The sequence below is a fragment of the Heloderma suspectum genome, chromosome 6 (assembly GCF_057233095.1).
Source record: "Heloderma suspectum isolate Gila_16-S chromosome 6, 16-S_ref, whole genome shotgun sequence".
NCBI lineage: Eukaryota > Metazoa > Chordata > Lepidosauria > Squamata > Helodermatidae > Heloderma > Heloderma suspectum.
The window spans coordinates 6403624-6421538 of NC_139463.1; the positions used below are offsets into that span (position 1 = coordinate 6403624).

Sequence of the window (17915 nt, forward strand, 5' to 3'; positions counted from 1 at the left end):
TGTGTTCCTTGAATAGCACCCAGGCTATCTGAGAAATAATTCTTGAAACTAAAGGGAGTTTCAGAAGCAGTTGAAGGTCTGTTGTTGACCTGGGGGTGGGGAGGGAAAGCACAGATGGATGCATGCACACACGCACGCACACACACAAAGTCAGAGAATGGGCACACACAGCCCCAAAGTAGCTTTTTGGATCCTAGCCAAAATGTCTCACAGTTTATTCCCACTAGAAATATGACTTTATTTTTTTAAAACAATCCCAAACATGTGTCCACTCTACCCACTAACTAACCAAAAAGAGAAAGTGTCCTTGAATGTAAAATACAATTTAAGCAGACATTCACATCATATTCAGTCAGAAAATAAAATCAATGAAGTTTGAATTATTGCATGAGCTCCATTTTAACTGTGATTAATGCTTCCCACATAAAGACATTTATAATCACACTATTGAAATTTTAGTGTAAGCTCCCCTTAGGGAAACCCAAACCACTTAAACACAATAAATATAGCTCAACCCATCTACAATCTAGTTTTGGGATTGCAAACCCCCAACTCTCTGAGAATGCTGGAAAATTAGAGTTTTAAAGAAATGCAGTTACAGGCTCACAGATTCATTTTAAAGGCAAATGAAAACAAAAAAGAGTGGAATGTGCAACTGAAAATGCTACATGGATCACTGCACAACCATTACTCCAATGCCAGAGCTGAATGATCACTGGAAAACTATAACAACGTAACACACATACACACAAACAGAAAGTCTTAGTCACATGGAACTACTTTAACATAGAAAGCCAGGGGGCCACAAATCTGGCCAAAGGGGGCATACAAAATATGTTCAGTGCCCCCTCAACTATGGAACTCTCCCTACACACTTACTAAAACCCCCAAATCTTTCAGAAGCAGTGCAATTTGGGCTGGCTTTTGAGTATTGTTGTTGTTGTTACCATTGTGTTGCAAATAAAAAGATTTTTTTTTAAAGTATGACCCTCAACTCTTGTGTATTTTGGACACATGTTTTTCCATTTATTATTACATGCCCCATCCTTGGAGAAATTTGAACAAAAAGCAAATGGCAAAAGGTTGCTAGAATCCCCTAGGTTTGCATTAAGTTGCTTCTTGTCCAGTAGACATCTATCTCAATTGCCATGGTGCCCTTGTTTCCTCTTTGTGGTATATCATATTATTTGATTAATAAAGAAATTATTAATCAAATATTAATATTAATATCATATTAATCAAAGAAATTATTGCAGTGGAGAAATTATGATTATTATCTCATAATACTAGAACATGTGGTCATCCGATGAAGCTAAATGGTGGGAGATTCAGCACAGACAAAATAAAATACACAATACAGCACATAGTGGAATATACAGATACAGAACTATGGATCCTGCTTCCACAAGATGTAGTGATGGCCGCCAACTTGGGCAGTTTTAAAAGGGGATTAGACAAATTCATATGGGATATTGCTTTGAATGGCTACTGATTCCACTCTTAAAGGTGGCCTAAAATAACTTCAAATGAATAAAAATAAAATGATGGCTATATATCACCACCAGTATCAGAGGCAGTATGCTTTTAAATACCAGTGGGTGGGGGACGTAAGTGGGAGGGTGCTATTGCATTCATCTCCTGCTTGTGGGCTTCCTGATCACTGTGGAAACAAAATGATGGACTAGACAGACCTTTGGCCTGATCGAACAAGGCTCTTCTTATGTTCTTATATTAAATAATCAGAATTTTTAGTATAAGCAGTATCTTGATTCAGTGGAAGACCTGTACTAGAAATGAATTTGTGTCTCTCTTCTGGTTTTACAATTCCTTCATGAAATTTTCTGATCAAAAATGTCTGTAAGAGTATATTTAGCATGCCAGAAAGATAATTTTCCATTTAGCAGACATCACTAATGGCTACTGAAAAATTTAAAGGAACTACTGACCCACAGCAAATACACTAAAGGAGACAGAGTTCCCTGGAGGTAGACAACAATCTGAACCTGATGGAATAGAGGACGATTATCCCCTCTTATATGGCTGAAGTGCTGCTAATTCAAATGACTTCAGTGCTTGTATATCCAGAGCTTAAGGCTCCAACCCTGCAAAGAGATGCTTAGAGGCTTATATTTTCTTTGTATAAGATCATGCATGCATTTAAGAAGAGGAATAAAACCCACACTTCCTTTGTTTACCCAATAGGTAACCAACCTGAGAAAATGTCACAATATATCATTAAGATTAGCACTATTTTTAAAGAAGAATGAAAGACAGATGAATCATGAGAACATCAACATTTACTAGAAACAGAAATTCTTATCCACTCCAGACACCTTGCATGTCATTCACCCAATGGATCAGGGAAAATAAAGGATATGGAAGGTGTTGCCCCACAAAGATATGAAGGCATTTGATATGGAATCAGAAGAATGGTCAGGTAAGGCCTGAATCCTGTCAGCAGCAGTCTTGGATCTCAAACAGAGGCCTTTTCCAGTCCCGCTACCAGTTAAACTAGGATCTGCCCTATCTCCATCTTTGACTCATAATACACAACACTTTCCCCTCTGCTTGCTCTTATGAAGAAGGCAGGGACACACACCAGCAACTGGGCTACCAATATGTTACATTTCCCACACTGGGACCATGGCTGATGATGTCACAAGATTTAGAAGAATCCCTGCTTACCAACCTTCCCCCACCACAAAAGCACAGGTATAACTATTACAGCATGAAAATTTGCTAGAGGCTTAACTGTATGCATACTTAACACAGAAGAACATCACATCATTTTCATCAACCCTGACTTGAATGAATTACACATACAACTACTAAACACCTTTGCTCTAGAGAAGCCAGCAATGCTAAGCTACTGCAGGAGATTTGGGGGTTGCCACTGCATCTGTGTAGCAATTCTAAGGTATTATTTTTCACTCATAGTCATGGCCGCTAATCCTCCACTATGCATAAAAGCAGGGTGATAAGCAGCAGCATTGACTTCAAAGAGGTTGCAAGCCAAGTAAAAACTCAAAAGGCAAACACAACCATTTGCCCTTGTTACTTTGGAAGCAGCTCCTGATGACAAGGAAAACAAACCCTAACTGAACAAAAATCTTCAATTATTTATCAATGTTTGGCACAACAGTTTCTGCACATGCAGCTTAGTAGTTCCCAAAGTGGAACATGGTTACGTCTATGCCTTCCAAGATGTGTAATGGGAGTCTAACTCAAAGAAGATGTGGGGTCTCCAAACTATTAGAAAGGTATTTCTTGGACCCCATCTAGCTTGAAGGAGTCCACAATAAATAGTTGGTGAATATATGCAATGATGGAAGAAGTGTTAACTACCAAAGCAGTAACCACAGGTTTAACTTCCAATTCAGAACAGTGACTGAGACAAAGAGAGAATTTCAGGTGAGGTATAGTTGCAGCAACAAAGCTTAATTACTAAATCGCTTTTTAAATCCAGTTTAAAAAAATGGTCTGGCAGTTAAACAAGGACTGAAAATGCTGCACAAAGGAGAACATGTGGATTTGGGGATCACAGCCCCGATCTCCCCAAATGCATTCTAATTATAGTCAAGTTCCATTTTTAATTTTTGTTTAAACTATAATTTAAAAATTATCTTCCCAGCATTTATTTCTGGCCAGGTCCACAAATAAAGATTCTAGAAAGAACCTCCAAAAGAGAGAATATATTTAAAAAGAGTGGAGACATTAGTTTTGCTGTAAACCTTGGTTCCACTTTCACAGTGTTAATCCAACTCGCTGCTACTCCCTCATTCTCTCCAGGCTGTGGATATCTGCTACCAATATAACCTTTCCAAACAATGACGAAATAAACTATTTCATATGAAGGTCTGCAAGCTATGCAGTTCCAAGAAATTCAGTTCTCAGTAAGTCAGATGCTTCTCAGCAAATCCAAGGAAGTCAGTTTTACTGGCTTCCACATATTTCCTCAATTCTGAAACATAGAAGGGGGTGGAGTGCAAGACTCCACACTAAATTCATTCCAAAGTATTTTGATTATAACTAACTTTCCACAGAGGCTCCCTCTAGACACTCTGCGGTAGTTCCCGCCTTCACTGTCAAATCCTTCTTTGCAGAACACTCTGCCTCCTTCATATTTGTGTGTGTGTGTTTTTTACCAGCCTGTCATGTTCTGTTTTCATGGTGTTCCAGTGCATTTCAGATTTCCTTTCAGAAACATTGCTAAGACATTACTGAAGATAACAAATTTTCAGCCTGAATAAAGTAGCAACAGCTATGAAGCACCTGAACGAGTAGCCCGTAGCAGTCTAGTGGGCTAAATAGAATTCACCACTGTAATCTAAACAGAATTCACCACTGTAACACTTAATTCCACCAAATACATAATTTCAGTTTTCTAAATCCTTCCCCACTGAAGACTGAGAATTCAATTCTTTCCACTGTTTCCCCCCCCCTCCCTTACAGAGACAAACCATGGCATATGGCTTCTGTACTTTTTCAACCATAATCATAACTCATATCTGTGCCATAAGCAAAATGTACCCATCCCTAAGAAGCCTTTACACCTACAAATGGTAACACATAGAGGAAGAATGCAAACCACTACAAAGCAAAATACTGGCCAATATCCATTGACGTACCTGACAGATGCAACCAACACTCTGATTTGACAGGCAATTTCTATATTCTTAATAATATACAATAGAATTTATTGAATTGTATATTACAGTGTAATATACAATAGTGTATTCCCACACTGATGGTTACATGATTCAGCGCTAAAGGAGAAGTTAAAAAAGCAGTGGGTGTAGAAATAAAGCAGAGTCATGGATTTTTTTTCTACAACAACCTTCCCACCCACCAGCAATCCTTTGCTCAAGCTGCCATCAATAGTGAATCCAAGAATCCCCCAAGATGCCATTTGAGCCAGGGAGAATTGGCCCACTCATCGTGCTGCTTGCAGGTGTCAGGTGCACTGCCAAATAAGCATGCTTGATACCCAAAAGAATTCTCTGGAAGCACTACAATTCAAAATCATTTACCTTACAGACCCTTCTGTCAGGCACACAATCATGTATCTACATCACATGGATGTGCTCATGAATCAGTATATTAAGACCTCCAAATTTCCCTCCACTGAGTGTGTATAGTCACTGCATAAATAGTTTCTGTATATAAAATACTACTGGACACTTATATTAAGGACTGGCAAAAACTCATTGGGCTGGTTCCAGATTTAGCCATACTTACAGTAGACCTATTGAAATAAACTGGACCTCAAATGGGTCAATTCTAAGTCTGACTAAATCTGGAACCAACCCATTGTGTCTCATACACAGAGTATAGTATAATCAATATGAGCAAAGTTAAATATACTACTGTTGCCAGGATTTCAGACACTAAAATAAGTTTAAGAGATTGACTGATTTATAATCCTATGCATTTCTACTCAGAAATAAGCCCTACTGAATTCAATTGTACTTACTCCCAGCTAAGTGTGTACAGGACTGCAGCCTAGATGAAATGGTTTGGGGCTTCACAACAAAGTTGCACAAACATTTACACTATAGGACACAATCACCCAGTTCACAGATCAAGCAATCCACAGTTAACAAACCACGAGATGTTTGTGAGCTCAGAGGAGTGAGAGAACATGCTGGTTCCTGCCTGCTCACCCACTTCCATTTGCCTAAACAACCCAGGAACAGGGTGAAGTTGTTATATCTGAACCCAGAAACTCTGAGTTGTTTAGGGGTTAAACAACCCAGAGTTAGTCCACGGTTTGCTGCTAGGTTATCTCTGTGTTGTTTAACCGTTAAACAACCCAGAATGTCCAGGTTTGGATAGAACAGTAACTCAGGAATGGGGCTTTCCTGGGTTGTTTAGGAAAGTGGGCGCAACGAGCACGCAGGGGGCAGTGCGCTCACTTGCTGCTGCATGGCCATGACTATTATTATTTTATTTCTACTGAAAATGGCACTTGAGGTAGCTTACAGAACCAATGAAAACTGATTAAAACAATATATTAAAATACAATAAATACATAACAATTACACACTTTTTTATTATTAAAAACACAATGTTACAGCATGTTTCAATCACATGGACACAATCAAATTAATTAACATTAATTAATGTGTTTTAAAAACAAAACAACTCTTTAGCGCACACTCGTACCATCCATTTAGTATGCAAGCCAAGTTTCAGCTGTCTAGGTTTTGTGGTCTTGGTGCTATGATGCTGACAGATGGACAGACAAGACACCCATTGTCTTTTATTAGTATAGATTGTACAAAGCTCCATGTTTAGCTATTTATAACTTCTATTATTTTTCACTGTCTTAAGCAAAACTTGTAAACTTTTTTGACAGCATTGCCTAGGTGCACAAAACTCAAAAGAGATGGCCAGTAAAGGTGAAATGCAATAAACATAAAGTTTAAGGAAGGGAGTAGTTAAAAAAAATCCAATAGCCACTCAAAATGTAATCTAGAATGTGCAGTCCAATCGGTTGGCCCCTGACTTAGTCAGAGTATACTGGGCTGTAGCCAGATTTCATAAGGCTTAGAGTAGACCTGGTGAAATCAATGGGACTTACGTTAGTCATGACTAACTTAGGTCCAACCGATTTCAACGGATCTGCTCTAAGAATTACTAAATATGGCTACAACCCAATATGAATCTTTTTTCTTGACACAGCTTGGGTTTTACTGGGTGAATGAGGCACTATATACTAACGGTGCAATCCTATGGGAAGCACCCTGGGTACTCGTAAGCCTCCATATTCGGAGGCTTACATGTATCCAATGCAGACAGGGAGGCACCTCCTGCTCTGCATTTAAGCTAGATGGACATTTTCGCCCATCTAGCAGAGGCTTCAGGGAGGGGAAGAGAAGGAGGCTGGGACACCCATAGGATTTCTCGTATGGCTGCTGCTCCAGTCTCCTCCCCTCCCCCAGGAATGCCTCCTTTTCCCCATTTTGCGAGCATGGAGAGGTTTCCCACACGGTTCTCTTCACGCCAGCTACAAGGGGGAGGGGGTTAGGAGCATAGTTTCCTGGCTCCGAGCCCTGTCTACAAGCTCGGAGCCAGGAAACTGAACAATCCTATGTCCCCCAGCTGCTGTCTAGGGGACACAGGATTGCTCCCTAAAGGAAGAAAGGATCTCTACAGTTCTTAGCCCTGTTTCTACCTACATAATCAAATATAGTAATTGTTGGAGTTTTCTTTTTAAAATATATATAGCTCCTCAATCTTGCTTGGGACTTTCAGAAATCATAAAGTAAAACTTTAAGAACACAGATAAATAACTGTAAAGCCACATAAAATCAGCTAGGAAACTTATCGCCATTAAGAACAAACTTTCAGTTGCTTAAATAAAAAATAGCATATGTTTTGAGATCGTTTAATATAATCCCACTAAAACTGTTTCAACCATTCATTTAGTACTTAACCCAGCTACCTCTTCATCCAATAAACTATCATTACGTGTACCCTCAGCTTTTTTCTCCTGTTTCTTGTATTATATTTAATGTGTAGCTTGCATTCAGTGAGACTCCTATGGCCTTAATTTAGTACACAGACAGAATGATTCATATGATTGGAAGGTAAAATAGAACCATCCTTCTTTAACTTGATTCCAGGTCAAGGGAAATAGTTTTGTAATCTGCCCACAATGGATGCATAATTTAACACTTTGAGGTTTGACTTTTGTGATTTGTAACAAGCTAAACAAAGGTCTAGTTTACACAGCTGCTATCATTTCTGTCCAAGGAAATAACTGAAGAATGGAGATAACTGATTCGTACCGTGTACCACCACCAGCACTGTCACCCTGCTTCCAATATGCACCCACAAATTATGCCTTGGGCATGCTGCCAGACGTCTGCACTACTGGTGCTTACTAGGAGCAAAAGAAGAAGTAAAGTTTTCAAGGTCTGCCAGCATGACTTGCTTTGGAAGCTCTGAGAAGTAAACGAATCACCTCTCCTCAATTCCTCTTCTTTCCCCAACTGGGCAAATAATGCCACCAGCTGCAGAAATACTGACAGGACTATGCCAAGACTAGTCCAGGCCTGGAGAAGCTTCTTTACCTCCTTTGCTGTTGCTATGAAAGAAAGGGACAAAGGAAGTTATGCATCCCACCTCATTCCCAGCTACTGGAAAGGAAGTAACTGTGGTCAAGGCTACAAGGACAAAGGCTAGGGAAGGCACAGTTCAGCTATGCCATCCAAGAAGGGCAGAAGCTGCTAAGAGCATCAGACAACTACCCTACTGAGAAATTATACCCCCTCTGACCTTGCTGCATCTCCCATGCTCAGGGACTCCCTTTTCTAAAAAAAAAAAACGAGTTCCCTCCTCTTTCCATGCCAGTTCCCACGTGCCAACTTAGAAGTCCAACACCCCCCTTTTTCAATTACATCAATCTTTCCCCATTGCAAGGCCTCCCTTTTCTCAGATGAACCTCCCCTTCTTATATGTCCCCTCCAAAACATACACCATGACCAAGATTATCGTAAAGCACCTTTTTCTCTAGGGGTAGCTGCCTTTCTGATTCCAAATCCTTTTTATTTATGTAGCTTTAATATTTATATTCTGCCCTTCATCTTTAGTTACCAGGCTGGTTTGTTGTTCAGTCGTGTTCAACTCTTCGTGACCCCATGGACCATAGCATGCCAGGCCTTCCTGTCCTGCGCTCTCTCCCGGAGCGTGCTCAAGTCCATATTCATTGCATCAGTTTACAAAATGTAATTACATTTTTTTAAGAAATCCCACTATCCTTTTGATAGGAAACAGAACAATCTTTTTATCATCACTCCACACCTTAATATCTGCTCTTGCTTTCTGGTAGACCTCTTTTATCCATTTTCCCTTCCAGTACGAGTTCCAATCTTTTAAGCTACTGCCCTGTTTTCGAAAGGAATGCTTCAAATTTGTCACTGCCATGCCCTCCTAAGGCAGAGCTCCTTTTAGACATGTCAACCTTTTCTCCAAGAATCATGCTCTGCTCCCATAGTGGACTGTGCAGCCTTCCCACTGAAAGGAGTACCATTATTTATGAGGAGAGAACATCCTTGAAGGGATAACTCCTCTCTGGTGAAGGCAACTGTCCCTTGAAATTCTCCTTACTCTTTCCCAAGGAGCCGCTTTATTCGGATGGCTCCCACATTTCCAAGACAAAGGAATGACTTAGTAAGAGACACAACAGGCTGGTTCACACAATCACAGAGGGGGAAATAAGCTGTGGTGGCTTATTTCCCCCTCTGCATGTACCTGTCATGTGCTGGGGGCGTTTGCATAATTGTCCTTGTCAGTGCAGTTTTTTGTATCGTGCGAACACAGCAAGGATGACCTGTTGCTGTAGGTAATAAGCCACCCAGAACCCATGGCCTACTGTAGGGTTTTGGCTGCCTTGTTACCCATGGCAATTAGCCACCCTCACCAGGTTCGCACAACATGACAAGCCGCACCGGTGAGGGTAATTATGCAAATCCTCCGGCATGTGACAGGCATCCGCGGAGGGGGAAATAAGCTACCGTTGCTTATTTCACCCTCTGTGATTGTGTGAGCCGGGTCAATATCACCATTTCCTAAGATCACATGCTGCTTTCTTATGTGGAGAGATGAGACAGGGGAGAATCCTGCTCCCTCCTTCCCTGTTCCCTTTTTATTATTTAAGAAAAGTATATGCCAACTTTCAGAACAAAGCCCCCCCAAGGCCACTTATAAGCATCGTTAACCTCTTTTTAAATTACATATAAACCAACCCAGTTACAAAACTAGGAAAAACAGTAGTTTAAAAGTCCAGCACGACACTATTATTAGAACACAGAATGAAACTAAAAAGTTTAAAGGTCCGTTTAAAAGCTAACAAATATGGAGCCATATGTATCTCCTTCAGCAGATTTGGAGCCACCACTGAAAAGGGCCCATGTCTAGTGCTTGCCAGTTTCATGGCCTTTGATGGTAGGCCTAGATACAAGACCTCTGAGGATGCTCTTATGGTGAGGGCAGGGTCACAGTGGTGCAAATGTTCCTTCTAATAACAGCCCCAAACTATTCAGGGCAGCCTACCCCAACTTGTTGCCATCCGGAAGTGTTGGACTACAACCCCCAACATCTGAATGTGGCCATGCTGGCTGGGGACGATGGAAGGGCAGTCTAACACATCTGGAGGGCAACAGGTTTACAGCTTCAAAGGTCTAAAGCAGCATTTTAAACTGAGCCTGGAAACAAATAAGCAACTAGTGTAACTGGTACAATATTACTGTTAATATGTTCTGAACACCTGGCTCTGCACTAGCATTCTGTTGGTTCCATTCTGTACCAGCTGAAATATCTGAACAAGTCTTTAAGGCTGCCCCATGTAGAGCACATTGAGGTAGTCTAGTTTGGATGTAAACTGAACATATGTAACTGAGGCAAGGTCTGCTTTCTCCAGAAAGGATCACAGCTGGCAAACCAGCCTAAGCTGGTAAAATGCATACCACCTGCACCTCCATAAATAGTGCTGTGTACAGGAGAACCCACAAACTGTGCACTTGATCATCTAGGCGGAGTTTTAACCACATCCAAAACCAGCTGAAAACATCCCTCCAAATCAGCAGATTTCCCAAACCATAGTACTTCCACAGCATCTAGATTCAGCTTGTTTGTCCTCACCCATCCCAAAACTGCCTCCAGACACCTGCTCAGGATTTCCCAAGCCGAGTTGTGCATTATCCAAATACTGATGATACTGGAGCCCAAACCTCTGGATGATTTCTCCCAGCGGGTTTCATGTAGATGTTAAAGAGAGCATATGGGGCAAGATGGAACCTTGAAGCACCCCAAAGGCTGTGAGGGGGAACAGAAGTTCCCCAGCACCACCTTCTGGATCCACCCCTCCCCCGCCAAAACCCTGACTAGTACTTTTGCATTGGGGAGGGAGAGGTATGAGAGAGAGATGGCATCGCCTTGCTCTCTCAAGCCACTGTTCTTATTTTTTAAAAAAACACCATGAGTCTTGCGGCGCCTTGAAGACTAACATATTTATTTTGGCATAAGCTTTCCTGAATGGGATCATCATCCCTTAAAAAAAAATAAAATCCTCCTCCTTTCATGTTCTTTTACTTTTCAAGGGAGAAAAAGGGAGGGGGGAGAAGGTGTGCATGAGGAGAGCAGGGAGAGAGCGGGGGGCGCACTTACCTCTCCTCCAACGTGCCTAGGAAAGGAAGGAAGGAAGGAAGGAAGGGAGAGGAAAAGGAAGAGGATAGAAGAAAACACCCCCTTGCTCTGAGGAAGAGAAGGAAAGCAGGCGGGACCCCACACCAATGAACGGGGGGGAGAAACGCCCCCTTGCTGGGGGAGAAGGGGGCGGGTTCACACGTTACACCCCCCGCCAACACGCGTGTTCTTGGCCAAGCGCCACCCCAACACCGCCAGCGGGGGAGGGGGGCCGCCCCGCCCCTCCTCCGAGGCGCTCACCTCGCTGCGCGTGATGCGGTGCCGGCCCAGCTTGACCACGGCGAAGTTGCCTTTGCCCAGGGTGCCCTCGATCTCGTAGAAGCCGACGCGGACGGGGCCCGACCCCCCGCGGGGCGGCTGCAGGAGCAGCGCCGCCGCCGCGGCGGCAGCAGGGGGAAGCCGCCGGGGCTCGGCCATCACCATGCTGCCCGGGCGGCTCCCCGCTCCTCACCCGCCGCCGGGGCCGGGGCCGGTCCCGCTCCGCCTCCCCGCCGCTCCGTCTCCCTCCTCGCCAAGGACGGAGGAGCCGCCGCCGAAGCCCGCCGCCGCCGCCGCCGCGCTCGGCCCCGCCCCGCCGCCCCGCGTCACCGCGCGCGTCAGCCGGGGAGGGGGAGGACGGGCCGCGCGTCGCCACGGCAACCGCAGCTGCCCGCGGCCGACGGCGCCAACGGCCGCCCCTCGCCCCGCTCCGGGGCCGCTCCCGACGCACGCGCGGGGCCGCTCCCCGTCAGCCCCCGCGCGGTACTTACGGGGCTCCCCCGCGCCCCGCGCGCGCGCGCCTGCCCCGCCCCGCCGCCGCCGCCGCCGCCCTGGGCCCGCGGAGCCGGCGGCGTCCCTCGGCGCCCCCCCGCCGGGCAGCTCGAGCCGCCGTCGCGCCGAGGGGCGGCCTCCGCTTCGCCCGGGCCGCCCTCGCCCCCCGCGCGCCGGCGGAGGCGCCCGTTGCCGCAGGCACGGTTGTGCCGCGCGGCCCGCCTCGCGCCTCGCCCTGTGGCGCCTCGCGCCTCGCCGCGCGCTCGTGCCGCGGTTCGCCGCGCGCTCCGCCTCGCGCCCGCCACCACTCCGGGCCCGGCAGAGGAACGCCCGCGAGCGAGCCCGCCGGCCACGGGGTGCGGCCGGGGAACGCGCCCCGGGGCCGGTTCTCGGCGGGGCGGGGCGGGGACGCGCCCCGCGCCCTTGGCTGGCCGCCCCTCCCGATATAAAGACAGGTCCCTTCCCCCGCGTAATGCCCAACAAATGTGGCCAACGCAATTCCGCGGACAAATGCAGGCAGAACCGCGGCCTTCGGCGGGGGCAGCCTCTTCCCCCGTGGCTGCTTCCTCGCAGCGAGGGCCTGGGGGGCCTTCTAATGCATCGGCGACGTGCTTTGGCCTGATGGAGGCTTCCCTTCGGGGCGCGACCGAATGCCTGTTTAGACGGGAAAAAAGCCCCGCGACTCCCCGCACGCTGCGCGGGACACGGTGGGAGCTGTAGGGCTCCCAACGCGTTTTCTCTCATGTATTCGTATACGTTCGTATTATTCATGCACATGAAAACATGCATGTTTTCTTTCTGAAACATGCGCAGGATTGCGCCCTTAGGGCGCGATCCTATGGCCGGCAGGCAGCCACTCGACGGCCATGGGATTGGTCGGTTCCCAGCGGACCGCCCCCCACCCCTCCCCCGCCGCCTCGTAGGCAGCGCGGATCGGCCCCTTTGCGCGTGAGAGCAGCGCGGAGCAGGGGAAACGGGGCGTTCCTGGGGCGGCCGGCGTGGGGAGGCCAGAAGTGCCAGTATGACGCTTCCTCTGTGTCTTCGGGCCTCCCCACCCCGCGCTCCGAGGTCCCATGGCCAGACAGCCAGAATCGGTGGTCTAGGCGTAGATCCAGGGCAGCTGGAGCGGGGAGGAGATGCGCTCCTCACCCCCCTCCCACCCTGCAGTGGATAAGCAGTCGCCTCCGGGTTCGGAGGTGGCTGTCTCCCCCCGTAGGATTAGCTCTCGAAGGGTGCAATCCTATGCGTGTTTAGATGAGGAAAAAAAGTCCTGTAACTCCCAGCATACCCATGCTGGCTGGGGCATGCTGGGAGTTGTAGGACTCCTCCCCCCCCCCCCCCCCGATCTAAACATGCATAGGATTGCACCCTTAGTGTGGTAAGCCAGGATGGGCTTACTACATCATCCCTTACCATTAGCTATGCCGGCTAGGACTGATGGGAGTTATAGGGCAAAATATCTGGAGGGCCACAAGTTGCCCACCCGTAGTTTCAAGGAAAGCTAGTGCACTCGCATGGAAGAAAACCTCCCCCAAAAGACAGTTTGTCCATCAACAGTGATCTTCCCCCGTAATGTGCTGCTGCAGCTGTGCAGGGTAATGGTGAAGCTCAACAGGCTGGCCAGTGCCCTGCATATACCTTGTGCTTAATAACAACCCTCTGCAACACACTGGGTTCCCATGGTGGCAGATGTACCGGGCAGAAGGTAGACCACCATTCACTAGTGGACCACTGGCCAATATCCAGTAGACCATCTATCATGTGCTGGTTGATATGATTCCAGCCAAAAATCATAAGGTTTCTGGGTCTTAGTCTGATCCAGCAAGGCTCTTTTTAAGGTCTTACATGAGAGTGTAGACTCAGAATCTCTTAACACATTAATCTTGCGTTGTGACTTAAAACACATCAGAGAACCACAGGACTCCTAGCAAAAGAAAAAAAGACTATACAAGACTGCTTTAACACATGGACAGCAATTGCCATGTATATTTATGGGTGGGGGTGTTTTTTAAGGGCACTTAAACTAGTGGGCACTGTTACCAGGTTTTGTGATTTGGGGGCACCATCGACCACTACAAAGGCAGCAGAGAGAAATAAGATCACTATTGTTGAAGTCAAGTGCCTTTCTACTTCTAATCAATATATTCATTCTTCTAGAACAGATACATTGACTTTCCTGGGATTATGAATGGGTAAATGTTTATAGCATATGCTTTCAGGATTTGGGCGAGTCATGGAGCTGAGTAGCAAAATACACAAAAGGGGAGTTAGGAGAAATATTAACAGTAGTTTAGTTACAGGCAATACCACAGATGGACATCCTAATCTAAAGCAAAATAGCAGTTATACTTGAAGGACAATGGAAATTTTTCAGTACGTGGCCTGGGTCTGTATTCTATAATGCAACATAAATATCAATCAGTGGGATCATGGTGTCTTGCAAAAGGGAGACAGAAAAGGAAGAGGAAACATTCACTTATAATGTTGAAATCTATAGCTCTTGGATATTACAGACATAGGCCAAATAAGATGGTTGCCTAACAAAGAAAACCAGTCTCCATGGTGCCACAGCATTTTTTAAAAACTTCTGTCTTGATCCTATAATTCCTGAAACAAGTAATTCCTGGCAGCCTTTGTGGACTCAGAACTTACTTGAATGATTGAAAAACTATTTCCAATTATAAGGCAACATTGAGCCAGTGGTGGTTTGGAAAGGATTAAAACAGTCTGGGTTTGAGGGGAGGGGGGAAGCATGGAAGAAAATTTCATGATGGAGATTCTTCTGACATTTAAGAAAAATAATCTAAAATCTTACAAAGTGCTACACATAGTAAACATTGGCATTTGTGCCATCATTTGAAAATCCAAAATAAGTAACTATGGAAGTTCTTTTGGTTCTGCTTTGTTTAAAATCTAATAAATGTGCAGCAGTTATTTTAATTATTAACTGCTTGATTACACATTGCTTATGCTAATTTACCTACAGAGAGGTTGAACTGGATGGGAAGGAGGTAGATGATCTCTGTTACTGGTAGCCAGCACCACCCAAACAGAAAGAGTTGACTGATCGTTCTGATCCTGAATCTTCTCAATTAATGGGGAGAGAAGAAAGATTCTACAACGCTCTCTGTTCTGGCAAAAGAACAGGTGCAATCCAGTGGACAGAATATAATGGTTATACATCTAACAGCCTGATCCTAGGCAGACCAAAGTTCCTTTATTATGTGCATTTTGCTTAAAAAGGTAAAGGTGTCCCCAACCAGTCGTGTCCGACTCTAGGGTGCGGTGCTCATCCCTGTTTCTAAGCCGAAGAGCCAGCGCTGTCTGAAGACGCTTCCGTGGTCATGTGGCCGGCATGACTGAACACCGAGGTGCACGGAACGCTGTTACCTTTCCCGCCGAGGCGGTACCTATTTATGTACTTGCAATTTCTTGCTTTCGAACTGCTAGGTTGGCAGGAGCTGGGACTGAAGATGGGAGCTCACTCCGTCACGCAGCACTCGGGTCTTGAACTGCTGACCTGCCGACCTTTGGGGCGGCATTCTGCGTAGGGATACTTAATTATGCATACGATCAAGCTAGTACACCTAGGTTTGCTTCCAAGCTCAGACAGGCATTCATATTTTTTTTATTTCCCCCACCTGTAAAGTGGGAATAATAGTGGCCCATTTTGTGTGGCTGTTGTGAGGGAGAATGAGAGGAGAAACTATAACCTACAATAAGCCTTGGAGATAAGGTGGGATACAGAATCTAAATAACTGATACTCTCTTTTGACAGTTTTTGTTCCTTTGATGTATCTCACGCTTCACTCAAATACTTACCTCTGTTTTCAAAATCTTGCTTAATCTCTCTTTGGTTGTTACATTTCTGGATGGGTAGAAGAGCCAATAATTAATTTACACGTGCCAATTTATTTACATATATGGAGTTATGAGCCCAGCCACTGAACCCCTCCCTCAAAAGTCAGCCAGGTCAGAAGGCTGTTGTCACTCGTGTTGGAATTACTTTTACATAGCTAAAACTGACAGGAGACTGGCTCAGTCCTTGCCAGTAGCTGAATTTATCTTGTATATTATCTTAAGAATGAGAGGCAACTCAGTGGTGGGCAGGCAGTGAAGTGATGGGCAGGCACTGGTACCCTGGCATGGAGCAACCTTCATTGAGGGTGACATCGACCTCCACAATTGCCATCCTATTAGTCCATCCTTTCCTTAAAAAGATGTCTAAGGGGGCATGGTACCCAGAACTCTCCAAAGTATACATTTGAGGCGACATTCAAGGATCCCACAGTAAAAATGAGCGCCCTCACCTCAAATATTGAAGCTGAACATTGTCCTCTGTGCATAGTTTGGCTTTGCCCTTGTCCTTGCAGCTTCGGTACTCCTCCTACTTTCCTTGATTCAATGCTCCCTGTTTTGGAAACACTTGTGACCTGTGGCATTTCCCAGAACCTCCGACTTCTCTGCTTAACTTAAAAGCTTCCCTGACGATCGGGCTGGCAGCTGATTGTCCCCTCCACACTGTAATGGCTATTCCCCCAACAAGCCAGTCCTCTGCTGAAAACAACCTTCTGGACTCTGGTACTCTGTGGTCATCCAGTCCATAGGTTTGTTTGGCAGCAAGTCTCGCAGCATGACCAGTTGTCCTGGTGTGTTGGTGAAACTATACAATTAGCTGAATCGAATGACAGACCTTCAAACTGCCTCTCCACCCAGCTCCACACACATGAACTACCAAGACTTTATTAAATAGCCTCTCTATAATTTCCTTCTCAGCACTGAACAATGCAAGACAAAAACACAACCGGTGAAAGTGACTGCAGCTGATAAGCCCCAACGTCTCCTAAATTCCATCATACAACTCAAATAACCTTACAACTGGTTGGCTATCTCAGGGATTTGCTGTACATTGAGCTCATTGAGCAATAGACATAAACCAGAGTTTGGCCCAGTTCTCTAAAACACTTGGAGTCAGATTTTTAATTTGGACATTTCTGACAGCAATCTTACTCTGTTATGGCTAACAGTTGCTTTACTGCCTTCAGATTTATCCATTACAAAAAGTTCCAGTGGATGAGGAATTGCCGAGTGGAATTAGTCAGCCTTCCACATTCTGAGAAGGCTGATGTAAGCAAGAGCAAGCTAAGAATAGTCCCTATCAGGCTATGATATGTTACCAGACGGTCTACTCAGTTCATAAACCCATTCATTATCCCTTCTCATAGATCGCTGTCGTATTTCATTCATTCAAGGAATTAATCTGTAATTATTCTTTCATGCTTCCAAAGTGACTCCGAAATGTTCCTCTAGTAGATCCCCCAAACTCAGTTTGTTCTGTAAATATAATGTATGTACATATTTTTAGAAGCATCTGATTTAATCTTATGGCCCTTTATTGGCAGTTACTGTAGGTGCCCAAAATCAGTGATCAAAAAGTTGGACCCATCTTTAGTGGGTTGGATGCAATGTTTTCCACTGGTGTACCCCTTAATGGGAATGTGCAGGGAGGTACAGTTCAGTAAACAAGAAGGATCAAATGAAGCCTGTAACAGCTTTTTGAGGGAGGGAGGGGGGGGGAGATAGAGAAGGGTTAAGCCTCCTTCCCACAGATGGTTTTAATGCCTTATAAAAATATTCTTTTTGCAAGAACTCATAGTTCTGCCACCCAGAACTCTTTAACAGTCAAGAGTATGACCTTTTATCTACAAAATACTCAGGAAATTATGCCCCCCCCCCAGCTATGTGAAATATGAAACATAGGTGCCCTCTAGTGATACATATTTTCCCCTTCACGCTTTGTGTTCTCCAGAGTTTCACAGGGCTGAGAAAAATGGCCTCCCAAAATTCTCCATCCTATTTGCAGCACGCGAAATTCTTCAAGTACTTATAAAACCTGCAAATGGCAAGCACCATCTTAAAGGGGGCAATCCCCCTTTTCATGGAGGACACGGCTA

At 45.2% G+C, this 17915-nt stretch overlaps 1 protein-coding gene across 2 annotated transcripts in view; it reads right to left on the bottom strand.

Moving 5' to 3' along the window:
* Positions 1-11727, bottom strand: part of SIK2 (salt inducible kinase 2) — a 93667-nt gene extending 81940 nt beyond the window's left edge. For both annotated transcript variants that reach the window (XM_084803536.1, XM_084803535.1), the window contains exon 1: positions 11452-11727. In XM_084803536.1, the coding sequence (XP_084659662.1) occupies positions 11452-11634 (183 nt within the window). In that variant the 5' untranslated portion in view covers positions 11635-11727. The remainder of the gene's footprint in view (positions 1-11451) is intronic.
* Between the last annotated feature and the right edge of the window lie 6188 nt (positions 11728-17915).